General features: G+C 52.9%; 1 protein-coding gene across 1 annotated transcript; it reads left to right on the top strand.

Annotated features, from left to right (window-relative positions):
- Positions 1-3,476: 3,476 nt before the first annotated feature.
- On the top strand, positions 3,477-7,271 carry TPPP3 (tubulin polymerization promoting protein family member 3). Its single transcript, XM_071567447.1, has 4 exons — positions 3,477-3,573; positions 4,724-4,915; positions 5,971-6,124; positions 6,361-7,271. Exons 2-4 carry the CDS (start codon positions 4,728-4,730, stop codon positions 6,547-6,549), a joined length of 531 nt encoding a protein of 176 aa, XP_071423548.1. The 5' UTR covers positions 3,477-3,573; positions 4,724-4,727; the 3' UTR covers positions 6,550-7,271.
- Positions 7,272-16,243: the final 8,972 nt, after the last annotated feature.

The raw sequence follows: 16,243 nt of genomic DNA, 5'->3' as shown, positions 1-16,243 counted from the left end.
ATGGTGGTCTTGACACCAGAAGTTTGCAGTAAATGCAAGGTACAGCCCAAGGCCATCAGAGAGCTGGGTTAAGGTGACAGTGGAAGTCCTGATGCTTTAACTCCCCAGCACTGCAGAAACAGTGAGATCTGACATCCCTGAGCACCTTCTCCAGCACTAAAAGGTTTTTGTCAGGACATGAACTCTCCCATCAGCAGGAGGCAGTGCCCTGAACCAGCTGTTTCCACCATGAGACACTGTGGCTTTTTATTAGGAAGAAGCAAGGATTTGCAGGATGACAGTTTTGCACAGTCCTCTAGAATCAGAAATCATGATCCCTGCTCGCTCTCTGACAGCTGTGCCAGGCCTTGCAGTGCCTGCTTTAAGCCTCCTGCTTTGGCACAGGACACACGTCCTGCTTGCTTTTATCTTCTGGCCTGGCTCAAGTTTCTTTGTTTACTCTTTGAAGTCAAGGGGACCTTCCTTTGGGAAACGATTTTGTGTGAGTCTGTTCCTGCACTGCTTTTGACACGTCCTGAGAGCATCTCAGTGAGCTGCCTCGAATTGCAGGGCGGGGGAAAGGAAGTTCCTGCCAGAGGACGGAGCTTTTCTCCCCCTCCTCTCTGCCCGGTGCCATGCATGGCATGACTGCAGCTCGTGCTCGGTGGCACACCCGGCACACACACAGCACCCCTCGATCCACGATCGCGCCGCTCATCAGCCGCTGCTAAGCCCTGCTAATGCCCTGTGGACACGCTGTTGCCAGGGTGACCGTACACATATTGCACAACCTCCGAAACACTTCCCTCTGTTTTGTAGCAACTCGCGCTAGAGAAGCAGCGTTCCCGCATAACCTCATCCCACCCCAGACGCGGCCAAGCCAGCCACTCATTCCTGAAACAAGATGACTCCTGGGAGCCTGGAGTGCCCAGCCCCCGAGGAGGGAAGGGGCAAAGTGCATGAGGGTGAGCATAGAGGGTGCTTCGAGGTTGTGTTGAGCTCTCGTGCAAGCTCTGAGCTGCACCTTGAACAGTCACAGCACTCTGTGTGAAGGTGAGGAGAGGGACACAGTCTTCAGAGTGATCAGCCCGGCAGCCGAAACTGTGTGTGAGCCTCGGTGTGTCTGGGGTAAGCACTGAAGTCTTCTGCTCATTAAAGTCCCTGGAGCATGAAACAGCCTGGGAACATCCTGACCTTGATTAGAAAGGAAACATCCCCGGGGAACTAAGCACTGAGCCGTGTGCATGCTCCTTCACCACATCACAGGACCTGTGCAACCTCCCTCTCAACTCCTGTCCGTCCCGTGGGCTCTGGACCAAGACCCAGCCTCCTCCCAGGCTTCCTTTTCCGGGCTGCATGAGGAACAGCAGGAGCCTGCCAAGGACCATGCTCCATCCCAGCTGGGCTGTCATGGTGACAACAAATGCACAACAAACCCCAGACCTTAGAAACCGAAGCCTGACCTGCTTAACCTGACCCCGTGGGGCAACTCACCAGCCGTGGCTCAGTGCCCCTCCATGCCCAGCTCTCCCCAGGTGCCATGTCTTGGCTCTTTGGGCTCTGTAGCCCCAGGACCAGCTGGAGCTCCTACAGAAGGTTGCCAACATGCCCAGCTCCCACCTCCTCCAGGATGGGATGATCAGGGCTCTCATGCTGCTCACTGCTGCCAAGTCCTGCAGAGCTGCTGCAGGCTGGATGCTCCAGCCAGTGTCACCTGGGCTCCTCTCTGGAGTCGCCAGATGAAGCTGAGCCAGAGACACCTGCTTTGGTGGGAAGCTGCAGGGCAAGTTAAGGACAAGACTGTACCTTCAACAAGACTTAACTGCCCTCCTCAAAGTGTCAGACCCAGTTATTCCATACTCCTTAAGCCAGAGAAAAGGCAACAGCTCTTCCCCATCTACAGTGGGTGGGATGACACGCCTGGGTCCTTGCTGGTCTACGTGGAGGCTGGTTTAAATTCCCACTTCACAGCCAGGCACTGTCACTTCTGGAGCCTCTGCACTTTGGGACCTGCTTTCATATTGTATGAGGAGCAGGAAGCACACGTGGTCAGGAGTGTCTTCATGGTGCCACCTCACTTGTGCAGCACCTGGGCTCTGCAGACGTGTCTGAGCTCTACCAGCACAAACTGGAGAGAGGTAAAACACTTGGAGAGGTCTGCCTGGACTCTGACATCAGAGGAGCCTCTACACCTGTCCCTGTCGGATGTCCTTGCCACCCTGCCTCTGTCTGGGCTGTGAAACAGCAGCTCCTGTGGAGACCCTGATGGAGAGGCCACAGGGCTGAATGGAGGATGTACCAAAGTGGGGGCCCTTCATGTGGCTGTGACCAGCTGGGGCTACCAAAGCAGCCAGGGGCTGTGACACACCTGTGGCCTCTGTTCACTGGCTCTGGCACTCACCTCTGAAGTAAGAGGTAAAGTTAGTGATCCCAAACTCCCAGAGCTGGCTGGTGGTCTCCTCTGGAGGTCTCCAAGCCAGGATCAGTGTGAGAGCATTGCTCATGGCTTTGTCCAGTCAAGAACTGACAACTATGTCCCTGCAGTGAATGCATGCTCTTCAGCCAAGAGGGGGAGGTTGTCACTGGGGCTGTAGCCCACATCAGAGGGCTTTGGGTGTACAAGCAGCACTGACACCCCTGAAGCAGCCCAGCCATGGGGACACCCCTGTCCTTGCCCTGTGGCTCCTCTGCACAGTGACCAGGGCAGACAAACTGCAGGCTGCCAAAGGCTGTGTTGCTTTACCCACCTCACAGCTCCTCAAGCTGCTGACTTGCCTGCAGGACCCCCACAGATGCAGCAAACCACTCTGCATCCCCTGCCTGCACACAACTCCTGGTGATGCTGTGGCTGATCATCTACGATGCCTTGAGCCCAGAGCACTGGGATAGGAATGGGCACTGGGCAAACAGCTGAGGTGGGGCCATGAGTAAGTGATGTGGATTGTGTTGGGACTCCATGACAACCACAATATTTGGGCACTGCCTCAACTCGCAGCACCCACTGAGAGCCCTGAGTGTGGTCATGCTCCAGGCTGCCAGGATGGGCAGACTGGCATGTGGCTGCTCTAAGGATGGGCCATGCAGAGGGGACAGGGGCTTGCTACAGTGCTTAGCACAACAGTTGGCATTTGCCCCCTTAGCCTGGACAGTGGCCTTTGGTCCATGGTGTCACTCACCAAGAGGGGACAGGTCCTGTGTGGAGGAGCACCGTGGCTGTGTGGGACAGGGGCAGGGCTGCAGGGTAGAGCACAGCAGGGCTCCCAGGGGGAGTCTGGGGGGAAAGGGAGGTGGAGAGACCTCGTGGAGTGATGGTGTGGCCTCGTGGGGTAGTGAAGAGACCTTGTGGAGTGCCGTTAGGGTCTCGGGGGAAATCAGAGGGGCTTCAAGGGATGGTGGAGGGTACCCCAGAGGTGGTGCAGGTCCGCAGCACGGGCACCGTGTCCCCGCCCCGCGGGCGCTCCCCGCCGAGCCGGGGCCCGGGGGAGGCGGGAGGGGGCGGCCGGCGGGCGCGGTCCGGGGCCCCTCCCGTCGCTATGGCGGCGCCTTAAACAGGCGGCGGGGCCGCCCCCCCGCCTCAGAGCGCGGCTCCGGGAGGTGAGTGACCGAGCGAGCGCGGCCGCGCCGGAGACGGGACCTCCCCGCACCCCCAGCGCCCCGCTACCCGTCCCGGGGCCGCTGCACGGGGAAGGGGATACGGCGGTGCGGACAGGAGCCGCCGCTGCCCCGGCATCCCCCAAACCTCCGACGGTGACCCCCTTCCGAGCCGGGCGGGAAGAGCCCCGGCTCCGCGCTGCGGGGCCGTGCGGGACCGTGCGGCGCGTTGCGGAGCGCGGGGCGGCGGAGCCCGAGGGAGCGCGGGGCGAACGGCGGCATCCCCGCCCCGCCGCGCCTCCTTAGCGACGGTCGCCAGGCAACGCCCATCCTCTCTAGCGACGGTCCCCGGGACCACTCCCCAGACCTCGCTGAGGTTCCAGGGACTCACTGGGAATCCGCCGGGCGACGTACCCACTATGCACCTCGGAGCCCCCGAAGCCCCCCTGGGTACTGGAGCTCCCCCGGGTACTGGAGCTCCCCCTGGTACTGGCAGAGATGCTGTGGGTGCTCGGCGCGTGGTGAGGGCTGTTGAGCCGACAGGGCGAGGCTGGCGAGGCGACGGCAGGCGGGGAGCAGGGACTGGGCAGCAGCCGTCGTGCCATGGCGGGGTGCAGAGGTCCACTGGCAGCTTGTCATCTGAGGGGCACCGCGCTTGGCCCAGCCCTGGGGGGCAGGTCGCAGGAATGGGGTGCTGCAGCTCCTCACAGGGGGATGCAGGCAGGAGAGAGGTGGGGCTGGAGACAGGCGGCAATGCCGATTGTCCTGATCGGCGACAGGGAGAAAGGCGGGCGCATTGCGTCATTCTTGGAGAGTGCTCCCGAGGGGACAGGCTGATGCACTCACTCCTTGCCAGCCTCCAGAGCTGAACGCCTTGCTGCTGACAGCTCTCAACCAGGAGCCTCCGTTCCCCAAGACACGTTCTTGGCTGTCGGCCTCGGGGCTCATCCCAGCCTGCTGCCAGCCCTCACCCCACACCTGCAGGCACTGCCAGCACCCCGATCCTGCTGCAGTGCCTCCACCCTCGCCAGCCCTTCTCCTCCTCCTCCTTCTCCTCCTGCCCTTGAGGACCCACGAGCGGCCAGCTGAGCTCTGCCGTGTAGCCAGCCGGAGCCTGGGAAGTGACAGGCCCCTCTGTCCCCCTGTCCTGCAGCCCCATGGCCGGGAACGCTGAGATGGCCTCCCTGGAGGAGAGTTTCCGCAAATTCGCCATCTACGGCGACACCAAGGCAACAGGGCAGGAGATGAATGGGAAAAACTGGGCCAAGCTGTGCAAAGACTGCAAAGTCACCGACGGCAAAAGCGTCACCAGCACTGATGTGGACATTGTCTTCTCCAAGGTGAAGTAAGTGAATGGGATTTTCAGGGCCTCCAGCTGCCCAAAGGGTGGGGATGCCCCTTGCAGTGTGGGCAGGGCAGTGGTGCCTGGTGTGAGGGTCCCCACAGAGCTGTGCTACTCCTGCTGTCCATCCCACACAGCTTGAGGCAGCCAGGACTGGCCTGCAGTGTCCTGCCTTCAGAGAGGGTGTGTAGCTGATTCTGCAAGACCCAGTAATAAATTAACTCAAATTTTGTGGGGGAAGATTTGGTGCAAAGGCTGTGCCCTTGCTCCCAATCCTGGCATTGGGGATGGGCCTGCCTGGCTCCCACCTGACAAGATGCCACAGGGAGCAGAGGAGGATACCCATGTGATGTGGCTCATCCCTGGGCCTGGCCAGCCAGTGTCTGAGCTTGAGGAGGCCTTTCATCCATGGAGGTTACAAGGGTAGTTTGAAGGGCTAAAAGGCACATGGAACTTTTTTGGATGTCTGGGGACATGGTGACACCTGATGCTTTGCACCAGGGTGCAGGAGCAAGGATGGGTAGAGAACCTGTTCCTTTTGCATGCTTTGTTCAGGCATCCTCTTGTTCCTGGGTGTGGTCAGGAGGGGCTGAGCACTGGGAGGTTTTCGGGTGCAGAAGGGCGAGTTCCTGTGCTGAGATTAGGACCAGAAGGTCATGGGAGAGATGCTCCATGCATGTCCTTCTGAATGGGACCAGAGGATTGATGACTGCCAGGGGAGAGAAAGGGTGCTGGGCATCCCAGGCAGGCTGGGAGCAGTGGAAATGGATGTGCATCCCCTCCTGACACCAGCACCCAAGTTCCAAGAGCACTTCTATGCACTCTGGTTTTTGGCACCAGGCACTTTCAACAGCATGTGGCTGAAAAGCTCCTGGAGCTCAGCACCAGCTGTGCCCCGCCCAACCCACTCAGCTGTGATTGCTGTAGCTGAATTTCAGAGGTGGGTGAGGGGCCCGACACTGGTGGAGGACAAAGGCTGAGTCTCCCTGATACAGCTCATCCCTTTTGGGGCACAAAGGGAAGAGGTGCTGATGGCAGCCTGGATTTTGTGCTTACAGAGGGAAGACAGCCCGTGTCATCAACTATGAGGAGTTCAAGAAGGCGCTGGAGGAGTTGGCCCCCAAGAGGTTTAAAGACAAGAGCAAAGAGGAGGCATACGAAGCCATCTGCCAGCTGGTGGCAGGGAAGGAGCCCATTAACGTGGGTGTCACGGTGAGTGAGGAGCCCCTCGGCTGCTGGGAGCAGGAAGGAGAGTCAGGAGGGGAAGACAGAGCTCTGTCTGCAGTGCAGAGACTTTCTAGGAGACCACATGGCTCTGGGTGGGCAGAGGGGTGTGGGGTTTGCACAGGGCACAGGGGGCATGGCAGGGTCTTCGGTGGTTGTTAGGAACAAGAGATGAAGGGGGTGGAGCACCTTCTTGACTCCCATGTCCCATCTTCCCACTGCAGAAAGCCAAGACAGTGGGGGCTGTGGAGAGGCTGACAGACACCTCCAAGTACACAGGCTCCCACAAGGAACGCTTCGATGAGAGCGGCAAGGGCAAGGGCAAGAGCGGGCGGGAGAACATCGTGGACACCAGCGGCTACGTCAGTGCCTACAAGAACGCGGGCACCTATGACGCCAAAGTGAAAAAGTAGGGACGGCTGCCCTCGGCGCCCACCGCCCCGGTCCCTGCGTGCCGGCCGTGGGGTCGGCGCTCACGTCAGCCCTGGGACATGCCCGTGTGACGTGGGGCCCGGGAGGCTGCGCTGGGGCCAGCCCCAGGCTGGCGGGATGTCGGCCGCCCAGCGCTGATGTGATTGGGAAAGTCTCCGAGCCGTGTGCTCTGCCCCAGCGCTACGTCTGTCCCACCCTGTGCTGTGATCCCCCAGCCCTTCCTGTGTTCCCCGTGATGTCACGCCCAGTCCCACACCACTGGCAGCGCCCGCCATACTAACAGCACTGCTCCTCAGGATTCCCCTGCCCCACTGGCACCCAGACCTTCCCTACCTCAGCCCTGGCTTTTGGGGCACCCTCCCTAGTCCCACCAGGGGACCACAGCCTCTCGTCCCTGCAGACCTTCTGGGGACCTGCCTTAACCCTGCGCCAATTACACCACAGCCGCCTCCTTCCTTCCTCACCGGTGCCCTCACCATGGGGCTGCCTGGCTTTGCCACTTGCCCAGCACAACGGAAGGCTCGGACCCTGCCGTGCCGTTAGTGCTGGAGTTGCCGGGATGCTCCTGGCCCAGCCCCAGGATGCACCCTGGGAGAGCTTGGTGTTGCCTGGCCACTGGCAAAGGTCTCCAGCCCGAGCCCCTGTGGCCTCTCGCTGCCTTCGTGAAGCCCAAACCAAAGGATGCTGCAGACCCACGCTGTAACCCGGCTCTGCAATAAAGCCCCTCCGCACTGACGCTCCGGTCTGGTTGTGTTCACGGGCCCGAGCAATGGCAGCCCCTGTAGCCACTCACCCAGCCCAGCAGGGGGGGCTCGGCCGGTCACGCCGCCCCAGGACAGCCCTGCCGGTGGCTCGGCCCTGGTCACCGATGATTTTGGCAGCTCCTGGCTGGCCCTGAGTTGCCTGAGCAACCACAGGCACACAAACACGAGCGCCTGGCTCCCACTCCTGCTCTGTTTGCAACCAAACACACAAGCTCCTGGTAACGATCCCTGGGAACAGGCTGGGCTCCAGGATGGGACAACAGCCCTGGGATGGGATGGTCACTCTGGGGGGTGTGTGATGCTGGGTGTATGGATTGCCACCCCAACCCAGGCATGGGCTGAGCCAGTGTAACCAGAATGACACCAGCAGGCTTTCCTGCTAGATACCCTCCTCCATGGTCATTCATTCAGAGTCTGAAAGAAACCCACAGGGATTATTTCCAGGTGCCTGAGCTGTAGTCCTGGCACTGCCCAGGCTGTGAAGGTTGTGCCAAGGGCACACACGGGGCTTGGGCACGCTTGCTCCCTGCCAAAGTGCAGCACTGCACCTGTGCATCCCACCTGCAGAGGCACCTGCTTTGGAAAACACAGGAGAAGAAAGGGGTTGTCTTATTCTGGACTGGATTCAGCCTCATTCCCAGTGAAGGTTTACCAGTGTCTACCAGTGGTAGGTTGGCATGAGGACTGGGGGACATTAGTCCTCCTTCAAGCAGCTCAGAGGGAGTTTCTGGCTGTCTATCCCTAAATGCTCTTTCTGAGCATCCAGTGTTCATCCTTTGGAAAGCTGTTGCTACCAGGGTAGAGACTTAACTCCGTTGTCCAGCTGCACAAACAAGGTGGAGAATTCCTAGGGCTAGGTTGCCCTGCATGCCTTGAGGTCTGTAGAAGTGATTCAGCCCTGTCCTTGTGCAGCCTGGTGAAGGAAGAACATTTTGGGAAGAGATGAGCAGGTCAGGCCCCACAGGACTCATCCCTTGTCTGTATGTGGCTCTGGTCAGGATCTGGTTGTGGATCTCAGGGATGGTACCCGTATTAAGGCAGTTCCGAAGGGGAGATGTGGGTGCTGACATGTTTTTGGTATTGGGAAATGAGGACTGGTAACCACAGAGTTCTGGAATGGTTTGTGTTGGAAGGGGCTTAAAGACCATCTCATTCCAATCCTCCTGCTATGGGCAGGGACACCTTCCACTAGGTTAGGTTGCTCCAAGCCCTGTCCAACCTGGCCTTGAACACTGTCAAGGGTGGAGCATCCACAGCTTCTCTGGGCAACCTGCCCCAATGTCTCACCACCCTACTGAGCCACCTTGCTCAGGCGATGGATCAGCTGGGGCAGGGACTGTGGGACCTCCTGGGAGAGCCAGCTTAGCCAAGCCTCTCCATTAGCCAGTTTCTTTCTGTTCTAAATCCTGAAGGAACTTCCACAGGACCAGCAGGTCCAGCTGTTCCCCAGTGAAGCTTGAAGTGCTGCCACAGGCTGCTGAGACAGAGGAGACCCAAAGATATTAGTTGCAGATCTACTTTGTGTGATGAAAAGTGACACTGCCCAAACAAAGGGGACTGCAGCCGTTTCTCTGTGCTAATGGCCTTGCTCTGGCCAAGCTCTTGCTCCAAGGTTGGCTCCTCACCAGAAGGACACTGTGCAACCAGCCTGCAATTCCCTGGCAGCAGAGGAGCCAGTGAGCCAAAGATGTCTCAGCCAGTATTTATGTTGTTTGCATTGATCCAAGCCCCAGACATGAAGCTTTTTTTCTCCTTTCCACTTGTTTCTTCCCCTTGGCTGGTCTCCGGTCATGCTCCCGCAGCGGAGAGAGACGCCAGACCTCACCCCAACCCTGCCCCAAACACCCACCTCCTCCACCATTCTAGGCAAACCCACACCCTCTTACAGGCTGATGTCCCATCTTGCCAGCCAGATGTGCAGCCCAGAAGGTTCAGCTGGGTGGTTACAACTAATTTAGCTGTAAAATGTGTTCTCTGCCCCCAAGGTCATCTCCCTAGAGTGTTTCTAAAATCATCTGGGGTCATGGCTGATGTGCTTCATGCTTTGACAGCGCTGATGTGCCTGGGATGAGGTATCTGGCTCCTCCAAGAGGTCATTTTATTCTGGGATGATCAGAGATTTGACTAGAGACACTGATGAGGATGGATTACTCTGCTCCTCAAGGACATAGTTTTGTTCCTAGAAGAGAAAGCCAGGAGATGCCAATATGCACAGGGAGGTTTCACCCTCTCTGTACCTGGGAAGAGCTCACATGTTGCTGTTGTTCCAAACATCTGCTCCCCCAGGGAGCATCCCTGCTCGGAGGGTACTGTGCTGGTACAATGCAAGGCAAAACAGCAAACCAGTTTCCCTACAGAGCTGTACCTGCACTGCTTCCTCAGTACTTTTCCATTTCACTGCTCACTGATGGACAGCGTTCTCCAAAACACACAGACAAGGCTGTAAATCGTGTTCAGGCAAGATTCAGAGCACACTTTGTATCACCTAAACCTGGGACTCAAATTTCAATCTCCTCAGTGCCCCAAAATATTGGTTTGACCACAAATGTTCCAGGCAATACTTCGCTGCCAGCTGTGTGTTCCAGCACTGTGCTGGAATATTGATTTAGTACCATTTTAGGCAGAATTCAATTAACTAAATTACCATCTTCCCAGCATGGCACAGTTCCAGATAAAATTATGTTATCCAGGACTCAACCCCACATTTTGTTAATGTAATAACTGCAGCAGAGTTGTACGAACACAGGGAGAGATGGAAGCAGGAAGACACAGAGAAAGAAAACAAAAAGCAAGGGTTGGATTAATCAGATTTAAATACAGCATAAGATTCCATACAAGGTAGAACTGAGCACGATCTGTGTTTAATGTCTGTTTTGCTCTCTGTAGAGAGCACAATTATGTAACTGCTCTGTACTGCAGAACTGCCCAGAGCCATGTGCTGAGGCACTGATGAGCATCTTCCTGGTGGTGATGGTGGTGTGTTTCTCCTGACTGGTGCATTTCTCAGCTGGTAGAGGTGTTTCAGGAATAGTGTGACTACTCTCTTTAGGCAGCTGCTGCATCAGGACAGTTTGTGGCCAGTAAAGAGCTGGACAAGATTGTTGCAGAAAAAAAAGAAACCGTGAGCAGGCATTCAGGAGAGGGTACCTGCTATAATGATATTTCCCCCAAACTGATACACTGATTTCATCATGGAACCGTAGAACAGTTTGGGTTGAAAGGGACCTTAAAGACAATCTAGTTCCAAACTCTCTGCCATGGGCGGGGACATCTTCAACTAGACCAGGTAGCTCAGAGTCTTGTGATGGTGGTGCATCTTCCCCATTCCCTCATTCGTGACATCCATCCAGCCTGGCCTTGAACACTTCCAGGGATAGGGCAGCCACAGCTTCTCTGGGCAACTGGTCCCAGTGTCTCACCAATCTCACAGGGAAGGGTTTCTTCCCGATATCTAATGTAACCCTGCCCGCTGTGAGTTTGATGCCATTCCCCCTTCTCCTGTCACTCCATGTCCTTGTCAAAAGTCCCTCTCCAGCTCTTCTGTAGCCTCGTTAAATACAGAAGCTGCTCTAAAGTCTCCCTGGAACCTTCCCTTCTCCATGCCAGTTTCCATTTATTCAAAATCACATTTTAAAACATTTGCACTTAGAGCTCTAAGTTTGCAGCCCAGAGCTCTGTGTTACAAGACTGCTGTGGATACAGCCAAGATTCATGTTAAGATTTCACACAGAGCTGGCTGACAATGGTTAATAACTGATTGAAATCTTTCCAAGAGATCAATAGCATGTGCTAAGACCACTGGAAGCACATGCCTGGAGCTCTGTGATTGCAAAAGACAAGTCTCCTATCTCTCATTTTGACCTGAGATAATTTAAAAAAAAAAAAAAAAAGTCATTTCATCAGCCCCAGAACATTCTTGACATCCTGCTCACCAAGCTGGCATTTTCGTGTCTTGGCTTAAAAGTCTGTGACCAATTCCAGCCTCATAAAGTGTATAATGTGCATTAATGGTCACCAAAATAGCTTGCTGTGTGTCAAAGCCCCAAATTCATCCATTTGCCAGCAGTGGGGGGACATTGCAGGAAGCAGACCCAACGTTAGGGCTGGAGGAGCTCTGCTGAGACACAGGTGCCACCTCCTGCCATGCCAGATGAGAAGTCCCCTGCCTGTGACCAGCCCGTGCCTCTCCCTGTCCTGCAGAACAGCCCCGGTCTCCTGCAGTCTAGTAAGTTGTTCAATCTCCAGTCTTAGAAATTCTGCTCGGGAACTCTTTCCAAAACAACCGATCTGAAGGAAACAGGCAAAAGGGTGAGCTCATGGGAACTGCCATACTGAGCATCTTCCTGACAGGCTGAGACAAAAAGGACACTGGGATCCAGCAGCTGGAGGTTACACACAGCAAACAATTTTCAGAGCTGCCTGTGGGAGGTTGGGGAACATTTTTTGTGACCCAAAGTCTGTAAAATTCAAGGCTGCAGCAGGGCCTAAAGCCCATCCTGCTGTTCAGTGCTACCTCCCTGATCTGGCAGCAGGCAGGGCACAGAGCGTGGCCTCTGCTTGGGGCAGTTCAGAGGAGATGCTGGAACCTCCTGGGACATCCAGCCTCAGATGGATCCTGGACTACATCCTTCCTTTCATTCCAGCCACTGTTGGACAAACAAGGGTGAAGCTTTGGACTGCTGTCAGTTTGTCTGTCAGGGGGCAAGGACAGACTGCAAATACCTGATAACCACATTCTGTTTTTAGGGAAGCTTGGTTTTGTCCTTCAGCAGTCCAGGTACCCACCCTATGATGCTGCTGCTACTTACAACAGTCTCATTCTTGCTGTACTGTGACTCCAGGCTCCCAGAAAAGGCCTATAGGGCACAGCTGGCTCTGGCACCACACACATGTGGTTGCTCTGCAGTGGTTCTTGTGAGCCTTATAAACCTCATCAGCCCTCATTTACTTGACGCCCAGGAGACTCTGAAAGATCCTTCAGTTTTTCTTCACTGTATGTGGGTGTCTGAGTCCTGGGGATGCAGGAGCTGGAAGCAGCAGCCTGATCCCTCTCCTGTCAGGTGGAATCTGATACAAAGCTCTCCTCCAGCCCTTCATCCAGCTGCTGAATCAGATAATCCCTTTGGGATGAGACAAGACATAAGAAAACAAACCCAAAATCTCCAGAATCACAAAGGATCATAACTGTTACAAGACATGAATCATTTTTTTACAGTTTTCTCCATGTCTGGTAAGTCCCTTGGAGCCTTCCCAATGATTCTCCTGAGCCCTCGGAAGCGATAAATGTCCATGAGTGTAATATGGTGTGAGTTTAAGCAAACCCTTATGTCACTGCTTTGAAGTATTTGTCTGAAACACACTTCTAAAGAAAAAAAAGACATTTTTCAAAGCATTCCTGCATAGGTGTGCAAAAAAAACCACCCTAAACAAACAGTAAAATCTGAAACACACCAAGATATTCTGGCATTTTGGCAGGGAGCTCAGGTGATGTCAGGAAACAAATCTAAACAGAAATGTTTCTACGGAATTTTGTCTCTTTTTTCTAAAGACCTAATTGGAAACAGATTTTTACTTTGGATTTAAACTTTTGTCTGTAGCATCTGCAGTGCTATCCCTGCCTTATGCATGTCAGGCTCAAGGAGCACAAGGGTATGGAGCAGAGGAGGGAAAAACTCAGCATCCTCCTGCTCACATTATTGCAACAGGTTTAGACGGTGGTCTTGGGAAAGTCATGCAACATCATTTTCCTGGGATTTTTACCCAGTAGACTCCCAGGTGGATTACCAAAAACAAAGAGACTCCTGTCCCTTCCGCCCTCGTGAATCCAGCAAGAATTTCTTGCACCACTGAGACAGAGCTTTAAGAAGAGTGAGAAGCTCAGGGTGATTTAATATCCCAACTGGATGAGCTTGGACTCCTCTGCAGGTGGGCTCTGGGGAGAGGGGTTTCACTGAGCCCAGGCATCTCATTGTCTGACTCAGAGCATCACAGCAAGACCCCCAAAAGGCAAAAACCCCCAAGTTTTCCACCGGTGAAGAATCTGATTTGATGTGCAGCCCCCACAGCCGGGGGTTTGTTAAGCCTGACCTGAGGGCAGGGGCAGCAGCACAGCCAGGGCAGCACAGGGGACCTTCAGCGTGGTCATATCAATAACACAGAAAACTCAGCCAAAATACACCGGCAACACCCGGGAAATGCAGAAATTGGAACAACCAAGACACTTGTCTATCCTTGTCCCTGGAGATTCTCCAAAGGGTGGGGAGTGTTGCTGGAAGTGTTGCTGTGGAGCATATGGACCCAGATCCTTCCAGGGCTGGACACGGGACACAATCAGGATGAAGATGGTGGTGGAGGCAAGGCAGGGAGTGTTTGCTCTTTGCTTGATTTCCCGGGAATCAGGGGAGGTCTGCTGGCAGCTGACCAGCTCCTCTGTGTGGCAGCGGCTGGGCCAGCACGGGTGGGACACGGGGAATGTCAAAGGGAAATGCTGAGCTGAATATAGATTAAAAAACTCCACAGGCACTGTCTGAAAATGGGATCTGTCCAACAGCAAAGCTTGGAACTGTTAACTGGTTCACACTGTACAGGGTGGAGAGGACAATGGTGAGCAGATATTTGTTTACATAGCATTTATTTATCGATTGGATAATAAAAATATCCTTATTTTATGTTCTGTTTTTCAGAAAACCTTTCCCTTTATCCCAAAACAACCCTGGCTGCCCTTCTTCCACCCTCCCTTATCGGATTTGTCACCTAAAAACATCCACCAGGGCACTGATATCAATGTAAGTTTTTATTTGCAGGCAAGACGACCAGGAGAGAATGTCAAAGAGACTGACAACTCCAAAATCATAAACCTGACACAAAAACCAGCCCCCAAACGGCCCTCTGGGAAGCCTATTAATAAATTAAATAAATTGGCTTCATGTCAGCTGAGACTTCCAGTAACAACACACAGAGATGCTCATGGGTGAACCTGAGTGAATGTTAAAGACATACAAACTCATCAGTGAGCTGTGACACAGCCCCAGAATGCAGTTATTTTGTGCAGATTTATTTATGTATAAATATTTAATGTAGAAATTATTGACATATATAATATATAGATGTTAATGTGTGGAGTTAGCCTGCTTGACACTCCCCTTTTTTTAATGCTTACCTTGTCCACTGAGAAAGTTTGAAAATATTATTTTGAAAAACTATTTAAAATATTTAAGAATTAATAAAATATTAATACATTATTAATGCATATTAATAAAATATTGATATGCCCTCCTGTATCTTTATCTGAACTGCTTTTAATTTTTTTTAAACTAAAAATCCTGCATGATAAAATTGATTAGTTAATTTATGACCTGTCATATTCCAGGTTTCCTTTTCTCTTTTTTATTCCTTGGGTCTTGCTTCTCAGCTGTTTCTTGTTCTAAGAGAAATGACACAAACAGCACCTAAGTAAAGAGATCCATCATATTAGCATTGTGTTAATTGGCTTTTAAAATAAATTGCAGCCCTGCCCCTTCCTCCAGGCCCTTTGAAGGCTCAGCCTGATGGGATGGGATGGGGAGGCACAAGCCATGGCTGGGAGCAGCAGGTACGACCCCTTTGTGTAGCAGGGACTGAACGTCAGCCTGAGCTGCATGAATTCCCTCTGGCATGTCTGGGATTAATTTCCTTGGAGCAATGGTAGAGAGAGGGAGTTTTGGTGGTGCTGTCCCTCTTGCCCTGTTCCACAAAACTGGAATGATCCTCAGAAATATCAAGATTTTAGTAACCTGTTGTTTTTCTCTTAAAATTTTTAATCTTTCTTGGTTGAACTGTTGCTATTTTTTTTCATGTGTTGTATTCAAATATTTGATTTGCTTTGAAATTGTCAGGCAGTATCAGCAATAAGAAGTTGATGATCAGAATATCGATGAAAAACTCTCAGCTAAGCATGAAATTAGTCATGAAGACTAATTGGAACTTTGAGGGCAACTTAACTGTAGTTCTTCACCATGAGTTTTGATTATCAGTGCTGTCTAGAGCTACAGACTTTCTCTAGAATCTATTAAGTTCAATTCTTACATCCATTTGGAGTAGAGTTTTCCTCCTATCCTTTCCAAACATCCTTTTGACTCCCTTTTCTGTGGTCACTTGTATGAGAAATAGCTTAGAAACATTCCAGGAATCATCTTCCACCCTGTCTTTTTCTGCTCTAGGGATTGTGTTGTCCATTGTCAATACAACCTCTGGTCTCCTTGGCTTTTCAGGCTTCAGTTGACTTTTCCATTCATTTTAGTGGACAACAGATTAATCCATATCCATCACAGAATTATTTAGGTGGGAAAAGCTCTCCCAGATCATTGAGTCCAACCATTTCCCCAGCACTGCCAAGCCCCCCACTAAACCAAGTCCCCCAGTGCCACATCCACATGGCTTTTAAATCTCTCCCGGGATGGTGACTCCACCCCTGCCCTGGGCAACCTGTTACAATGCCTGACCACTCTTCTGATGGAGAAATTTTTCAAAATATCAAAATGATGCAATTATTTTCTGTCTTATAGAAAGGATTGTGACTGACATAGCAGTATCTGCACCCTAAAATCCCAACTTGATGGTGTGCCCGCCGGTGTGTGTGAAGTTACGTGGCATTTATTTGCATTTTACTACTTTTGTTTGAACATTTAAAGAGGACATTTGCCATATTTCATTTGCTGCCCTGTGTAAAAACTCAGTATAGATGTGGACCAAGGTAATAGACCATTAAAACCTCTGCAATTTGCTGACGTGCCATGACCCATGGCCATAAAGACACGAGCTAAGGAATATGTTGCAAGGTAATGCTCCATGTCATTTGCCCCATGCTTTATTTATCACCGTGGAATGGAAAATAAAATGCAAAACCTAATGGGAGTTTTAAAATAAAATGTCA

Source organism: Pithys albifrons, chromosome 12 (assembly GCF_047495875.1).
Source record: "Pithys albifrons albifrons isolate INPA30051 chromosome 12, PitAlb_v1, whole genome shotgun sequence".
In the NCBI taxonomy this organism is placed as follows: domain Eukaryota; kingdom Metazoa; phylum Chordata; class Aves; order Passeriformes; family Thamnophilidae; genus Pithys; species Pithys albifrons.
The sequence above is the reverse complement of the archived record's forward strand: the minus strand, read 5'-3'. Positions and strand labels throughout refer to the sequence as shown.

Coding starts and splice junctions, on each gene's coding strand:
- TPPP3 (XM_071567447.1), top strand. CDS start 4,728: ATGGCCGGGAACGCTGAGATGGCCTCCCTGGAGGAGAGTTTCCGCAAA. Junction 4,916..5,970: donor ATTGTCTTCTCCAAGGTGAA/GTAAGTGAATGG, acceptor TTGTGCTTACAG/AGGGAAGACAGCCCGTGTCA. Junction 6,125..6,360: donor CCATTAACGTGGGTGTCACG/GTGAGTGAGGAG, acceptor TTCCCACTGCAG/AAAGCCAAGACAGTGGGGGC.